A 16726-nucleotide genomic window follows, 5' to 3' on the forward strand; every position below is an offset into this window, starting at 1 on the left:
TTGTTCCTGCTTTTTCTCCCTTTCCCCACCTCCACCGAGTCCCACTCTTTCCTCTCCCTGGGTCAGTCCCCATAGTGTTGTTCTGCCCATGGGTTGTACATAAAAATTCTTTGGTCAATCCCTTCACAATCTCCTATCTCACCCCTCTGGCAGCTCTCTGTTCCATGTATCTAAGCTACTGTTATATTTTGTTCATTAGTTTATTGTGTTCATTAGATTCCACAATAAGTGAGGTCATGTGTTATTTGTCTTTCACTGACTAGCTTAATTCACTTAGCATAATATTCTCCATCCATACTCTTGCAAAATGTAAGAGTTTCTTTTTTTTTACTGTGTGTAGTATTCTATTGTGTGAATGTACCAATAGTTTTGGTATACGTAAAATACACATAGAATTTTATTTCTCATAGTATTGTCATGACTATATGTTACTCCCATTTTACCAAAGATACTGAGTCTTACATATTTAGAATTTGTTTTGAGTACTTGAATTCACTTGTGTAAGGCTATATTTGACAAAATTCAGTAATTACTGTGTTGTGCTACTTATGAACATGGATATAATTATAGTTTCCTATCCCTTATCCTTTAGTGTAGGGTTTTAGAATGTGTGCACTTAAAATTAAATGGCCCTAAAGACCCAGCAACTTAACCCATAAGACATTGTCTTTTACAGAATGAAATCATAACCAAATTTTTTAAAATAGTCACTTATTTAAATTAATAGATTTTGAAGTTCTAAAGTACTTTTTGAGCTATACTGTTGCACATAACAATTCTATTTGTAGATTCTAAGCATAAGGCAATACCACATAATATAAAGTACTGAAATTACTTTTATGGGCTATATGCATATTCTAATATTTAAGCAGTAATATTAGAATCAGTTTTCTGAGCACTCTACCCTACTCGATTCTTCTCTATTACATTCTAGCATAAATTATGATAAATTTTGATATAAGGCATGGTCTTTACTGTATGCCTTTATGCTAAGGAAACATCATGAATTATATTTTTGGGTGTCAGACTGACCATGTCTTAAGATTGATCTCAAAATGTTGACCACATTAGAAGCTCAATGTCTCTGTGGGTTTTTATAAAATCTTTAACAAGTGATGAATTATATAGCTTGTGAGTGATTCAGCCATGGGAAGTGAAACCAGATCTGTGATTAAGAACCTATTTTTGGATTTGCAGGTAAATTCCATGGACTAACCTTTTGATTATGGCCAGCTATTTTTACTTTTTTAAGATTTTGTGTACTTATTTTTAAAGAAAGGGAAGGAAGGGAGAAAAAGAGGTAGAGAAATATCGATGTGAGAGAGAAACATTGATTGATTGCCTCTCACACACACCCCAACCAAGGACACCGCAACCCAGGATGTGCCTTGACCAGGAATCGAACCAGCCACCATTCACTTTGCAGAATGATACTCACCCAACTAAGCCACACCGGTCAGGGCAAGCCAGCTATGTTTAAATCATCATTTTGTAACTTCCTTAGTGTACTCAAAAATAGGCCAAATTAATTGAATGGAGAGTGACTGAAACTTGTCTTCATGTGGTACACTTTACCACATATATTTAATATCTTACAGTAGAATCAATTCTGATGAATCTTTAAAGCTAATGTCTAAAAACTCAACTGTCTCTACCTAGAGACAGTTGAGACTAAGTCATATATTAGGAGATATTCTGCCTTTATTCAGTTATCATTAATTTGCATCATAAATCAATCTCTACTAAGATTAGTAACTCTAAATGAAGAAACTTGTGACAGAAAAGCTCCATAATAAGGTCAGAGAGAGCTAGTATCTTATTTAACTCTGACCCTTTGACAACAGCAGGACACTTGGGTGCATTTAGCTAATTTGTTTTTGTTTTAATGCTAAATCTTCAGAACACATACCCTGGTGAAAGAGCAGAGATAGGGAGTCAGGTAGTAGGTGAGTAAAGGGAGAAAAAATGGGGAAACAGTGGAGGAAGAAAAGGAGCCAAGAAGGGAAGGAAGAGGGGGGGAAGAAAAGGAGTGAGGGAATTCATTTGGAAGTATCACATCACCTGGAAATAAGAAAGGATGCTTTCCCCAAGTAAATCCCTACTGCATACATGTCAGACAGGCTTCACAATTCAGCGCCACCGCTTGTTCACAGTTTGAACTGGGCTGCTGTTGACTACAAGGGTTGTGTTTGAAGAGTAAAATGGGAAGGCAACAGGATTTTGAAGAGAGCTGACTTTTACTGTTTTGGAGATTTTGAGAGTTGAAAATGGTACTTCCATTACTGAGTTGAATATATTTTAATTTAAAGAGATAATTAATTGTAGCTGCAGAAATGGGAAAGATTTCTGCTTTCTTTTAGTACTGTCATTTTAAATTCTCCTTGATGTTTGTAACAAAAATATATCTGGCATTGCATACACTTACTAATGTTAGCTGTTTTTTTTAAGCGTAAACTTAAAATATCAAAAGACCATTTGTATCCCAATTATATCTCTTATGATAATCATTCTCCATCTTTTTTACATGTGGCTAATTACAGAGCTGTTCTTTGGGGTAAAGAACAGTTTACTCACTTGCTCATCAGTCAAGAATAATTTTATAGTGCCTGGTAGTATGTGTCAAGTTAATTTACAAACAATATTATCTAATGAGTAAGGCTAAAAAGTGAATAACAATTGATAGGATCATGTTTCACTTTATCAACTGCAATCATTTGTATGTTTGGATTATGTCCATTCAATGTGAGATAGCCATTACTATCTTTTTATAAGAAAATGCTCCTCAATTTTAAAAGTAAATTGTATCCTCTGGAGTTTCTTATACTGGGAGCATATTCCTACAAAATTTTCACAGAAGATCTGTTCAATATGGACAAAGCCTTGGTATATTACTGAATGTAGCTGAAGTAAAAACAGTGTTTGTTAATATCAGGTTAATCACTACAGATCGTACCAACCTCTCAGAAAGTTCTATTTTGCGTAGAGTACTATTGAAATAAGAATGATGTCCTTTCGTTACTGTTGTACAGTTTCAATACACATGTTCTAGCTGACTTCTGAGCACCAAAGCCCACTTTGTGTGTACCTTATTTTTTGTGATAACTGTCCCACCTTAATTTATTAATAATTATTTTTACTCATTCAATACAGGTAATGGATTAGGAATTAGAATTGTGGGTGGTAAAGAAATCCCTGGACATAGCGGAGAAATTGGAGCCTATATCGCCAAGATTCTTCCTGGGGGAAGTGCAGAACAGACAGGGAGACTTATGGAAGGTAAGAATAAGGATTTCAAATAAATTAAAATAAATGAACTCATATAAATATATATTAACTTAATATGCATATTCCTCTTTTTTGATGTCTAGGAAATCCTTTTCTTATGGTTGGTCATGAACCTTTTGTATAGTAATATAAAAGAAGATAAGTCCACAACTATATTCATTTTATTTTCAGTTGTATTTTTTTTTGGCAGTTGGTTTGTTATGGGAATATTTCTTCTTTAAGAAATAGTAATTAGTCAAGATTTTTTACTGACTGGGGCAATATTATAAATAAAAGATACTTTATTATAGGTATTAATGTTTTGTAAATTCCAATAGAAATTATATTGAAATCAGCACTATAAAAATATCTGATGATTCAGTACATGTTCAAGTCAAGTCAGCAAACTATGGACAAGCCAAGGGCCAAATCCATCTACTGCCTGTTTTCATAAATATTGTTTTATTGGAGCACAGCCAGAATCATTTACATATTGAATATGGATGTTTTCCACTGTGATAGCAGAACTGTATTCACAAAAGAGATAGCATGGTCTACAATGCCTAAAACATATACCCTTTGACCCTTTACAGAAAAAATTTGCCAACTTCTGTGCTAGATACTATCTACTTTAGATAACAGTCACCTCGTTACACCATAAGCATTTTAGTTTATTTTTATTTTATTTTTTAATTTAATTTAATTTTTCCATCAACATTTATCCCCCCATACCCTCTCCTGCCTCCACCCACTACCCCTCTCCCACAGTCACCACAGTGTTCTCTGTATCCCTGAGTTCTTTCTCTTTTTCTTGTTTGCTTAACTTCTCCACCCCCAGTTCCCCAAGCAGTCATAAGTATTTTAAAATAGTGAACTCTACAATGTATCTAATAGCCCATAAAGTTAATTTTTGATCAGTTTCTTTCACTAAAATGTTACAGCTTGAATCTCAAAATGCATAATGATAACTTTTACTTGTAAATTAGATGATGAAGTCATTTGCATTTTTCAAACTATAGCTTATAATTTGGAAGTTTTGAGTGATATGTTTATAATGAACAATTTTTGTCATACAGTAGTCTCAGCCAGTCCTTTTATTGTAACTGTAAATTAAATATTTATTTGAAATGTGCTTTTCTGTCATTTTATAATTTAATAAAATGTCACCTGTTACTGCTTAATTATATTAAATTAATTATTATAATTTTTAATTATATTAAAATTATTCACTGTCATTGTCATTAACTAATAGTATTGGAATCCACCAAAAAGTATGTGGGTATTTTGATAGGCTATTAGAATAAACACAGACTTGAGGAAATGTTTATTTATCACAGTGTTCTGCTGGCACTACCTTGTACACCTCTTTCCAACTTCACACTCAGTGTCGTCACATTGATGGCTTGAATTGGCTACAGTGAGAGTATTTATAACATGGAAATAGGCAAATGCTATAAACCAGTCCATTTTCATTTGTTTATTTGGTTGTTGGTTTTCAGAATTCTACTTACCAGGATATTACCAAATATGTTGCTGAAAGCATAATATGAAAAATATTCTAATAGTATTCATAAAATAGGGAAGGTTGGAAGAGATAGCCAGACAGCTAAATGAAGGACTAGAGGCTAGACTGACTGTGAATGAAGATGTAACAGTCACGAGTGGAGCACTGGGTTTGTATGAGTTGTTTATGAGTGTAATACTGCCATCTCCAGTGCTACTCTTGTTGCGTTGCAATCTGCTTAAGATATAGGAATTGAGACCCATTTTTAAGGGTGGTAGTGACATGATTGTTCTCATATAACATACTCCAGACAAAAGTGAACATGCTATTTTATTTTAAAATAAAATTTGCAGCAATGACTGTGCCGGATGTAATTTGACAAGAATACTTGAATGACTTAAAGATAAAATTTCATACCCTTTTTTGGATTTACACCATGGAAACAGGCAAGTGCTATAAATTGTGATGATTTTATACACAATTTCAACAAAGTATACTGTGGCCAGGGAGTGCTCTTTGCACTTGGTAGCTTATATGTCTGTTTTTAAGTGCCTAAATTTAAAAACAGATATAATACAAACTTATTCAAGGAAAAAAATTGAAATGTACCTAAATATATATTTGTGATTTTACAACTCAAAGACCACCACTGAAGTCCTCATCGTTTTTGAAACTAGTAATTTTGTAGTTTATCTAATTGGTTTAAGTGGGAAATAATTAATAACTGTGTACATATGATATGTTTTTATTTTATTAATTATGCTACTTATTAATTTTCTAAAAGCTTTGCCAAGGTGCCAAGTCAGGCCTTCTTATGAGTATATTTGCTCTGGTCAGAGTCCAGTTCTTTCATAACCTATATCTATATTTCTTATTGATGATTTCCAGCTTTGCTTTACATATTCTTACAACACAGGTCTTTAATAAAACTTAGTAATATTTCTATCAGGTTTATGATATTATCTTGCTGTCAATATTTAGGTCCTGATTTTGAAACATTAAGTATTTTGAAGACTAACTTTGACATATGACATCACTTATTTTCTCCCATCCATATGTTCTGTGCTACGAGACTCAAATGATGAAGGTTTATTCTTTTTGTGTCCAAAGATGAACTGACTAGAAGGCCATTGGCCAAATGACTCTTCATAAGAGTCACTGTGATTAGACCAGTGTATTCTCTGGATGTGTGTGTACAGTGTGTGCATAGTTATATATAGTTTTTAATGTATTATGATTTTTATTTGTCTATAATTATGTTTCATTTATACATGATATCTTTAGAGTCCTCAGCTTCAACCCCTAATAGATTATCAATAATGTTCAAGTGTAGATTGGTTGAGACATAACTCTACTTTTTATGCCTGATGTGAGGAATTTTTGTAATAACACCGATTTTTGGTCCCTGGAGTTTTGTTTTTGTTAAAATTTTTCAAATACTTTTTATGGCTGTTGATTTTTTTTTTAATTATTGAAGGCAATAAGGATGGCTAATTTCAACAGTATGAGTTTAATTATTTTCTAAGGAAAAATTATATGTCTAGTTTATGAATGGATTGATGGATAGATAGATAGATAGATAGATACAGATATGTTTGTGCTTCTGTGACTTAGTTTCCCCATCTGTGTAATAAATTCCAGGTAGACATAGGAATTGATTTGACGTCTTCTGGCTGTATCTTTCTGCATTCATGAATACAAAGGTATATAGACTGAGCCTTTGTGATTCAGTTTTTTTTTCTAGCTGATTTAAAACATGACTGACAATTGGTTGACTATAGAATTCATAAACTCTGCTTTTTTCCTCTCCCAACTATACAGCTGTTGTTCAGAAACAGTGTGAATCTGCTGTGTTTTCTGTTTGGTCATTTCTCCTGTAACACGCTGTACAGACTCATGTGGGCTGACATGTTAACACTCTTGCAGTGCTTGATTTGCATGGACTCTGCTCCTTGTTAATTTGGAGGAGAGCAAGAGTATCTTCCAATTTCCTCAAGCTTTTTAACCTCTGGATTTAAAACATACTGACCAATCATGTAGGTTATCCAATGTTCATAAATTAAATATTATTCTGAAAGTAATCATTTATGTAACATTAAATGGATAAGAAAAAATCCCAAGTATAATTTCTGAGTCACTGCTCTGGTTATTTTTTGAAAGAGTTTTATTCAACCCTTTTTTGAAAAATCTTTCTGAACAAGGCTGTCTCATTAAATAGTCTTGGAGAATTTTATTTTCCGGAATTCTGAGAATTAGTAATAATTGTTACTATACTCAGTAAATTAGGCTATACTCAAGAAATTGGTTTCAAAACATTTCTAATAATACTTTGTATACTATCTCCTAAAATAAAAATTACATAAAGAGTGTCCTATTAATCAATATTTCCTGAACCAATCTTTTAGTATTACAACAATCTACAGTGATTTTCTAAAAGAACTGTGGCAATCAGGTACTTGAAGGATCCTTATCTTCTAATATTTTAAACTTTATTTCCCAGGAACATTTAGTAAACATTCTTAACGAAATACTGAACAAAATAATGGTCTTTTCATACCTGTTATTCTTCCTTTCAGTGCATAAAATTGGTCTTTGTTCTGTTGAGAAAATGAAGGCAAAGATCTGGAGAATTAAACTACAAATCTAATTAAATTTCTAAAGTGCCATTTCTGGGTATTTGCTTTGTCTAAAAATTTAATAATTTTAGAATAATGTCAGGGACATGAAATGTTCATCAAAATTGAGATTTTGAATGATATCCAATATTTTCCCATTTGGATCTTTGATATTGTTACTTCATTTTGAACTAATTTGAACATCTAAAAGTACAACGAATATATGGACTTTGAATGCATATTTATAGCTTGCCACTTCCATTTTAAATGTTCACCCTTAGATAAATGATTATCAACCTTATTTATTTTATAATATCAAAACAAAATTCAGTATACTCAACACTTTAAATAATGGCTTCAAAAATTAGATGCTTCCTGTGTAATATGCTTACTTTTCTCTAGACTTTTACCTGCAGAAACTTACTGAATAGCATTATAATTTTAGGAAGTTTTGAATTCATGGCATGGTTTTAAAATTACACTTTCTAGAAATAACTTTTAATATATTATCCTCACATCAGAGTTTCATCCATCTCCAAATATGAGGAGTCTATAATACAATTCTCGGTATCTTATGAGAAGCACACACTTTATTTTTTATAAGACAAAGACCAGGTTCAGTTCTTCTTGATGCTCTGTAGTTTGTGCATATATCTGTTGTATTCCTTAACACTCAATTTTATTTGCTGCATATTCAGTGCCTAGCACAGTACCTAATAAAACAAAGTTTCAAGCCCTATATGTAGAAATTAGTAGTAATTTCTTTTCAGTTACACAAATTGGGTGCTTATTAAGATGTCATTCCTCATAGGAAATAAACTGTGAAACAAATAAAATGATGCATGTAGTCACATTCTACTATTTGTAAAGAGCCAGGTACTCTTGAGACATCGTCAATACTTGGTAACATAACTTTTGATTATTTTTCAGACAAGATATACAAAGTGGAAACTGTTCCCTCTGGGCACAGGTTCACAAAAGTTTGAGCTTAACTGCTCATAAATTAACATAAACTTACTGTAGTATTTGTTTTCTTGTTTTTTTTGTTTAATTTGCTTTGAATTTAAACTCGGATGTCAGGAGTGGGGGTAAGGAATTGGATTGTTACTGACAGAGAAAAAACCCGCTAGTCTGGCAAACATACTGCCACTTCCTTGTGCAGTGGCAAAGTGTAAAAAAGGGATTTTTCTCTGGCAGTTATCTAGTCCAAAATCTCCACAATCATCGTGCTTGCTGGTGGTTAAGAGAGAGTGATAGACACAAATCACAGAAGTTCTATATTAGAAATTAAAATCTTGATCTCAAAGTAGCAAGTACTATGTGGGAGTGTTTGGTGCCTGACACATCTGTTTCTAGTTCATTTGCACTAAATGGTGAGTGTGTTTTGCTCTCAGTCTTATAAGTTATTACTGAAACAACTCTCTGTGGTTGCTTTCTTCATTACATGATAACCAAGAAAGTCAGAATCTGATGTTTACTAATTCTTTAAAGATAGATGTGTACTGGCTGGTGTGGCTCAGTGGATTGAGTGCTGGCCTGCGAACCAAAGGGTGGCCAGTTTGATTTCCAGTCAGGGCACATGGTTGGCTTGCAGGCCAGGTCTCCAGTAGGGGCATTCGTGAGGAAACCACATGTTGAAGTTTCTCTCCCTCTCTTTTTCCTTCCCTGCTTCCCTGTCTAAAAATAAATAAATAAAATCTTTTTTAAAAAGAAAAGAAAAGTTTATGAAAAACAGATGTGATTTTCCTTAGCCTAGGCCTTCCCCCAATCAGAAAAACTGCCTTGTAAGATTTGCACAACTTATTCACACATTTCTTCTCCTCACATATGGAGATGCCCAACTCAACACCCCATATCTGTTCCCCTTCCCCTGGTGGGAGTGGGCAGAGGGAGCTTCTCTGCATTTGTGGTTTGGTGTAAGCAATTTAACACTTAATCAAATGCTGATCTATAGTTTTCATTATGAATGTCAAGTGTACGAAAAAACCTGTGATAAATAATGTGACAAATAGCCAGATACCCACCATACTATGTTAAGTCTTAACATTTTGTGGGTATATATTTCATATTTTAGGAGAGATAAGTACCTACAAATCAATTAAAGCTTCCTATAATCATCCCACCTCTCCCAATCCTCCCTTAGAGCCTGGAAGCCTCTCTGGTTTTCTCATCCGTGATTTGCCAGTTGTTTTGCTTATTCATTAATTGGTTTGTTTGTATATTTTACATTGAATTTAGGGAATTTTTATATATACAGTGGACATAATTCTTTGTCAATTATTTAGGCTGTAAATACCTTATTATAGTTTGTGGCTTGTATTTTTAGTTTCTGTGTTTACTTTGTAAAGAAGTAGGAAGTTTATATATTTAAATCTGTCATTTTGTTTCTATTAAGGTTTATAAATACTCTAAATTGTTTAAGAAGTTCTCCTTGTCTTACAGTCTTCATAAGTTCTTTGTTCTGGCCTACTGGCCTGCTTGTCTCTCCCTGTGTCATTGTCACACTGTTTTAATTCTATCTTTACATTAAGTTCTGACATACAGTAGGTGGACTTACATAACGTTGCTCTTAAAAATCCTCCTGAGACAGTTCTTGACCTTTGATCTTACTTATACATTCTATAACCAGCTTGTCGATTTTCAGGAAAATCTCTGGAGGTTTGATAGTGATTATATTAAAGATACAGATTAACATGGATTTTTTCTTTCATATTGAGTCATGTCTGTTTGAGGTTCAGTGGTTTCACAATACTGGACATTTATTCTACCTACCTAAAGACTTAATGATTTATTCTGAATCAATACAATAAAATTAGAACATTAAAAATGAGCATATAGCAATTCTTAAATTTAATAATTTTATATCATTTTATATCGACCTTTAACATTGTTATATCTCTAGAAAAGGCAGAGTAGAAATATATAATATAAATAAAATACAGTTTTTTAGGGACTATAATGAGCCAAACTTAATCATCTATGTGCATTTCATTGATTTTAAGCTTTACTTAATCACTGAGTTTCTTATTCTCCAAATTATTTTTTCCTGGTATTATGTATCATAATATCATAATTTTGAAATATAATATATGTACTATACTTCTAAAATTCAAAAATGTTTACAAGATAACAATACATCCATAAAAACTAAACATCTTTTAGGCAATGAATCTGAAACAATTATTTGTTTATATTGATAGGTTCTCCAATTAGTTGGAAATTATTTTAATAAAATACTTTGAAGATAACTTGTATCTACATTATTATTATTATTATTATTATTATTATTGGTATTTAAATTAAATTTGGAAAATTTTTGGAAAGCTGTTTGGCAGTAAGGTAGTGATATAGTGTTAGGATGTGAATGTAACTTCAACAACCTTCTTAATGAATTGGTGGGAATATGGGAGAGCAAGAAGTAAAAATCGGTGATATCCAATGTTTGCTTGTGGATTTAGCCAGACCTGTATGGAAAGTTAGCTTCTCATAGGCTCATATAGCTGGTAAAATGAGTTCATCTTTGTTTGTCCATATGCTGTTCTGAGAGGAAATGTGCCTGTGTCATAAATTCTAACTCATGGATATTTTTAAATTGTTTTTCAATGCAGGTGATATTGGTCCAGCTAGCTAGCTCTTGTTAAAGATGAAGTTGACAGGGTTCTCTGGTAAGAAATCGCTGTTGGGTTTATGGTTGAGAATCAGTGTTGGAGTGAAGGTGAAGTTAGCTGTGTTTAGCCTGGTGGTTTTGATTTTAAAAGTTGGCCTCTGGAACTCCTTGTCAGAAAGACGTACATGGGAGAAGAGCTAATTCCAGTAGTATTATTAGAAGACACACTCCTGTGTGACTTAAGGGAGAATGTTCCTAGGCAAGAAAGTCTCTATTTCTGCTTATGCTTTTTTGGCATATGTTACAGATGGCAGAGATCAAGGTTGGCGACCAAGAAACACACCACACAGATGAGTGAGCTTCCTTGTTCTTGTTCCAGGGGGATAACCAGGTACGGATTGGTAACTAGCATGAGATTTCTCAAAATTCCCACAAGCTGGTGTGTTAGGTACATGTGACACAAGATCATATTTTATGTTGATACAAAGCTTTTCTAATAAACATTTAGGGAACTATCTTCTGGGGAGAAAAATATAAAGATTGAGTATCTGAATGGATAGGTTGTAATATATTATTTTTAGTGATCATACTTATTTTGTCAGGATATTAATGATTAGCTATATTACCAAGAAAGATTTAATTTGAAATTTATCAGAAGAAAATTATGTTAGAGTTATAATATTTCTGATAAAGACATCAAGAAAAGTAAATAATTGACCTGATTTATACATTTTCAGTAATGCATAATACTCCAAGCTTTGATTTGATTGCTTTTATCAACAAGAATGACATACCTTGAAATATTTCTGTATGTCTAAGTGATACTGCCTCTGTAGTTAAATTTCTAGATCTTTAAAATAATAAGCCATAGAACCAGCTTTACTTTTAAATCCTCTTCCAAAGATATATTTATTGACTTTAGAAAGAAGTTTGTGGGGAGGGAAAGAGAGAAAGAGAGAGAGAGGGAGAGAGAGAAAGAAACATCAATGTGAGAAACATCAATCAGTTGCCTCTCTTATAGGCCCCAACCAGGGATTGAACCTACGACTTAGATATGTGCCCTGACCAGCTATTGAACCTACAACCTTTGGTGCACAGTATGATGCTCCAACCAACTGAGTCATCTAGCCAAGGCCAAGCTACATTTTGTTATGTGTGTGAACTTGAATTCGTCATTTTTGAAGCAAGGATGCTGAACACTCTATTTAATATCCATACCAAATCTCTAACTGCCCATCCTTTAGCTTCAGTGATAAACAGAGAAAATATTTTTAGAGTCTGACATATCAATGTCAATATTTAAATCCAGGTACAATCCTGCCTGGATAACTTGTTTAATTTTTGGTGCCTTGATGTTCTCTTTGGGAAACTGGGATAATAATAGTCTTTGCAAAATGGTCTTCAGATTTAGAAATAATTTTTCAGAAACATGTAATGCACTGTTTAGCATAGTGTTTCACATAAGTGGTGAAAGGACTGTGCTTACCCTCACTTTGGAGATGTTTGATGATGAGAACATTTGCTACACTAAGCTTGAATTCTGTATCCCCCATCTCTGTGCATGCTTAGATAATCGATGATGGCCATATCCAAGTTTTCAACTATAGGGACTTAGGTTATTCATAATGGAAAACAGAAGCAAACGTGGAATCAGAAGACTCTGAATTAATACCATTTTCACAATTTTGGGCAAGTTACTTGTGTTCTCTGAGACTCCTTTTATGTCACCCACACAATTAAGAGGTTTCAACCTATTTCACCTGTCTCACAGGGTTAACTGTGAGGGTGAAAGGTGCTGATGCATTTTGTGTACTTTGTTTACAGCACTAGTGTAGCTGTAGAAGCTATTTTGTTGAGGATAGATCTTTTCATAGATGACTATTAATGTCATAAATTTCAGGCTTTCTGTAAGGGAATCTTGAAATACTGGAGGTATCTGCTATAATTGTATATTATTTTAAATATCAGACCTCAATAAATAAAAATATATTAAAATGCATGAAGCGATTATGCCATTTCTCATGTAATTATATCACCTCCTAAACATAAAGCCATAGTTTTGGCTAATGTTTTAAAAGGTTTCAATGTTTTTCTCCTCATCAACAAGATATTAATCAGTAAACCTCATGCTCTGATTAAAATCTGTGGGCATACATACAAGTGAATATCTGTTCATGTAACGTTCATGTAACTTACATGGTCATGTAAAACTTTGACTGAAAACACATCTTATTAGTGAACAGGACTAGCCTGGCATAGGTGTCATATGTCTGGCTCCCAGTGTCTGGTCCAATCTTTCTTATCAATTCCTTTTGTGTGACTTTTGAAAAATCACAGAAACTGGGTATTCAGTATTAAATGTAAGTGATCCTGCACAAGACCCTTCTATTGGGTTGGCCAAAAAGTCTGTTTAGTTTAGTGTGTGTGTGTGTGTGTGTGTGTGTGTGTGTGTGTGTGTGTGTGTGAAATAAACACATTTTCAATGTTCACCAATAACTGTTGGTTTAAATATTATGAGTATATTGGCTATCTCCTTTGTGGTATAATGTTGATTGCTCTCAATTAATGTCTCAGTTTGATTCCTATTAATTTCAACTGGTCTACCTGACCTGGAGCATCGAGCAGTGAGGACTCTGCAGCACAAAACTTCACAAACCACTTTTGACACGTTTGATCAGTCACAGCACTTTCTCCATACACCGGGCAAATCTTTTTTTGCATTTCAGTGTGTTTTTACCTTTCTTGAAACAATAAAGCATAACATACCAAAAATGTTGCATATTTTCTTCCACCTTCAATATTAAAATGGCTACACAAAAATTCACAAATTTTGATGTGTTTTTCTAAATGCATGCTGATATGACAGCTGTCAAAATACAATCTAATAAAATTGTTTTTAATGAAGTTTAAGACAACTAAGTGCTACTAGAGCCATCTTATGGAAAAAACTGGATGAATATTTTGGCCAACCCATATTATATGTACTTAGGAGGCACCTTACCTCATGAAGAATTGTGGGGAAGAGATTGTGCCTTGAGGAGAAACATGTAGTTAAGATTTGGAAAAGGGAGGTGAGAGAGTAGTATGGGAACCATGACAAACTGGGGACGTTACATGATGGAAATTGAATCACTAGAATTCAGAATGTGAAGTTAATGATATGGGATCAAAGGAAAAATAAGATCAGAATGGAAAATTATGACACTAATAAAACTTAAGTCTAAGGTCTACTCCATCAGTTGTGGCAGCCCCTTACAAAGCTCCAGGAAATTCTAAGAAATATATGATGTTTGTGGTGCTTGTCAGATTTTTAACATTTGAAATTTGTTTTGATTGATTTTGTCCTTTCAACAAATATTCACTTGTATCTAATTTAAATTTGTAATTTTAAATTTTTTATTAAAATTGCATAATCCTTGGGTGTTACAAAACTTTAATTCATCCCTGCATTAGATGTTGTTTCTTATTAGGAAAAGACACTGAGATACTCAGAGCAGAATTATGAGATGCTGCTGTTAATCAGTAGTAATACATTGAAAGGGCACATGGAAGGGATAAACAGGGAGTTCAGAAAAAAGATTTTAAAGAGTGTTTGTGGAGTAGAGATAAAATGATTGGGAATACTGGAAACAAAGAATGAAATGGGTCAAAACATTTATTCAGTAACTACTCTGTACAAGTATGTCCTAGAATGATAGAGAATAATAGGATTCTGTTTCGCTTTCAAGGTGCCTGCAGTATAAATGCAGAGGAGATACTCATTGTAGAAGAAAAGTTTGATCAGGGTCTGAATGAATAGAGTATGAAATAAATACAAAGAACTAAGAGAAAGATACCTGGAAGGAAACAAAACCCTTTCTTTAATGGCTTTTATTTGGTGATGTAAAAGAATTCAGATTAAAAGCTTTCTTTTTGTTTCAGTGAAAGAAATGGAAATGCAGACTACATTGTCTGCTTCTGCATACATTACAACCAGAACTATAGCTAGTAGGGCTTACAGATATCCCTCTTCCCAGACCAAAGAATTCCAGGTAACTTTTACATAATTTCTAAGAACAGACTGCAATGTCCCCAGGGAAATGAACTGTGCAGGAACTAAGTTAGATCTTTCTAGACTTCCATTTATTCAGTTTGCTAATGTTTAAGTTAGTTCAACATGGTTTTTTTTTTTTTTTCATTGTTGTTCAAGTACAGTTGTCTCCATTTTCATCCCATCTTGGCCCCCTGCCCCACCCATCCTCACCTCCCATCCTCATTCTTACCCCCTTTGGCTTTGTCCATGTGTCCTTTATACATGTTCCTTGATGGACCTTCCCCTATTTTCCTACATTATCCCTCTCACCTCTCCCCTCTGGTTACTGTCAGTTTGTTCTTTAATTCAGTGTCTCTGGTTATGTTTTGTTGATTAGGTTCCACTTATAGGTGAGATCATATGGTATTTGTCTTTCACCACCTGGCTTGTTTTATTTAGCAAAATGTTCTCCAGTTTCATCCATGCTGTACCGAAGGGCAGGAAGTCCTTCTTTCTCTCTGATGTGTAGTAGTCCATTGTGTAAATGTGCCACAGTTTTTTGATCCACTTATTTACTGGTGGCATTTAGGTTGCTTCCAACACTTGGCTATTATAAATTGTGCTACTATGAATATTGAGGTGCATAGGTTCTTTTGGATTGGTGTTTCAGGGTTCTTAGGGTATAATCCCATCAGTGGTATTGCTAGGTCAAAAGGCAGTTCCATTTTTAGGTCAAAAGGCAGTTCCAGTTTTCTGAGGAAATTCCATACTGTTTTCCACAGTGGCTGCACCAGTCTGCATTTCCACCAACAGTGCACTAGGGTTCCCTTTTCTCTACATCCTCATCAGCACTTGTTGTTTGTTGATTTGTTTATGATGGTCATTCTGACCAGTGTGAGGTGGTATTGTGGTTTTAATTTGCATCTCTCTGATGGCTAGTGATGTTGAACATCCTTTCATACATCTCTGAGCACTCTGTATGTCCTCCTTGGAGAGGTGTCAGTTTAAGTCCTTTGCCCATTTGTTCAACATAGTTATGGAGTACTCTTATGTTCCACATAGTGATGAGTGCTAAAGCAGAATTATTCTATAGAAGCGCAGGTTTTTACATCAGCACTCAACAAATTCAGATTAAAAGCTTTTCCTATATATGTCACACTGAGAGTGTGAAAAGAAATATTTATTATAAATTTTCTCTTAATCTGCTTTCGTGTTCCTTTACTCTCTATTCTTGCCTAGATTTTTATCACTGTCAGTTGTCACATTGGAGTTGGCTGAGTACCATCACTGATCCACTTATTCTTCCAGTAATTTATTTTTAGTACATGCTATAGAGAGCAATCTCACTGGGTTCTCTGAGGACATAGGACATAAATAAAGAGAGCATAGACCATATATTGTAGTAGGTTAGGTAGAAAATAACAGTTATTTATACATGTCATATGTTAAGTGGTAATGTGTGATAAAGTGAAAAATGTAACAGTGAGGGTGAGCGTGGCATGTAGGAGGGTGGGGTTGCAGTTTTAGATGCGGTGGCCAGGAAAGGCCTCACCAAGAAGGCAAAATTGGGCCTTCAAGGAAGTTGAACCCCCAAGAAAGGGAAGGAGTGAACCAGGAGTTACCTGTGTTAAAGGCAGAGGAATGAGAAGGGCCAAGGCCTAGAGCAAGAGCATACCTAGTGTGTTCAAGAAACAGTAAGACACAAGGAGGCCATTGTGGCTGGA

The 16726-nt window shown here is 34.0% G+C and overlaps 1 protein-coding gene across 5 annotated transcripts in view; it reads left to right on the plus strand.

Annotated features, from left to right (window-relative positions):
* Positions 1–16726, plus strand: part of PCLO (piccolo presynaptic cytomatrix protein) — a 354626-nt gene that overhangs the window by 233818 nt on the left and 104082 nt on the right. For all 5 annotated transcript variants that reach the window (XM_045827052.1, XM_045827055.1, XM_045827056.1 and 2 more), the window contains exon 10: positions 3151–3276. In XM_045827052.1, the coding sequence (XP_045683008.1) occupies positions 3151–3276 (126 nt within the window). The remainder of the gene's footprint in view (positions 1–3150; positions 3277–16726) is intronic.

Source organism: Phyllostomus hastatus, unplaced genomic scaffold, assembly GCF_019186645.2.
Source record: "Phyllostomus hastatus isolate PE091 unplaced genomic scaffold, TTU_PhHast_1.1 phas_scaffold_78, whole genome shotgun sequence".
In the NCBI taxonomy this organism is placed as follows: domain Eukaryota; kingdom Metazoa; phylum Chordata; class Mammalia; order Chiroptera; family Phyllostomidae; genus Phyllostomus; species Phyllostomus hastatus.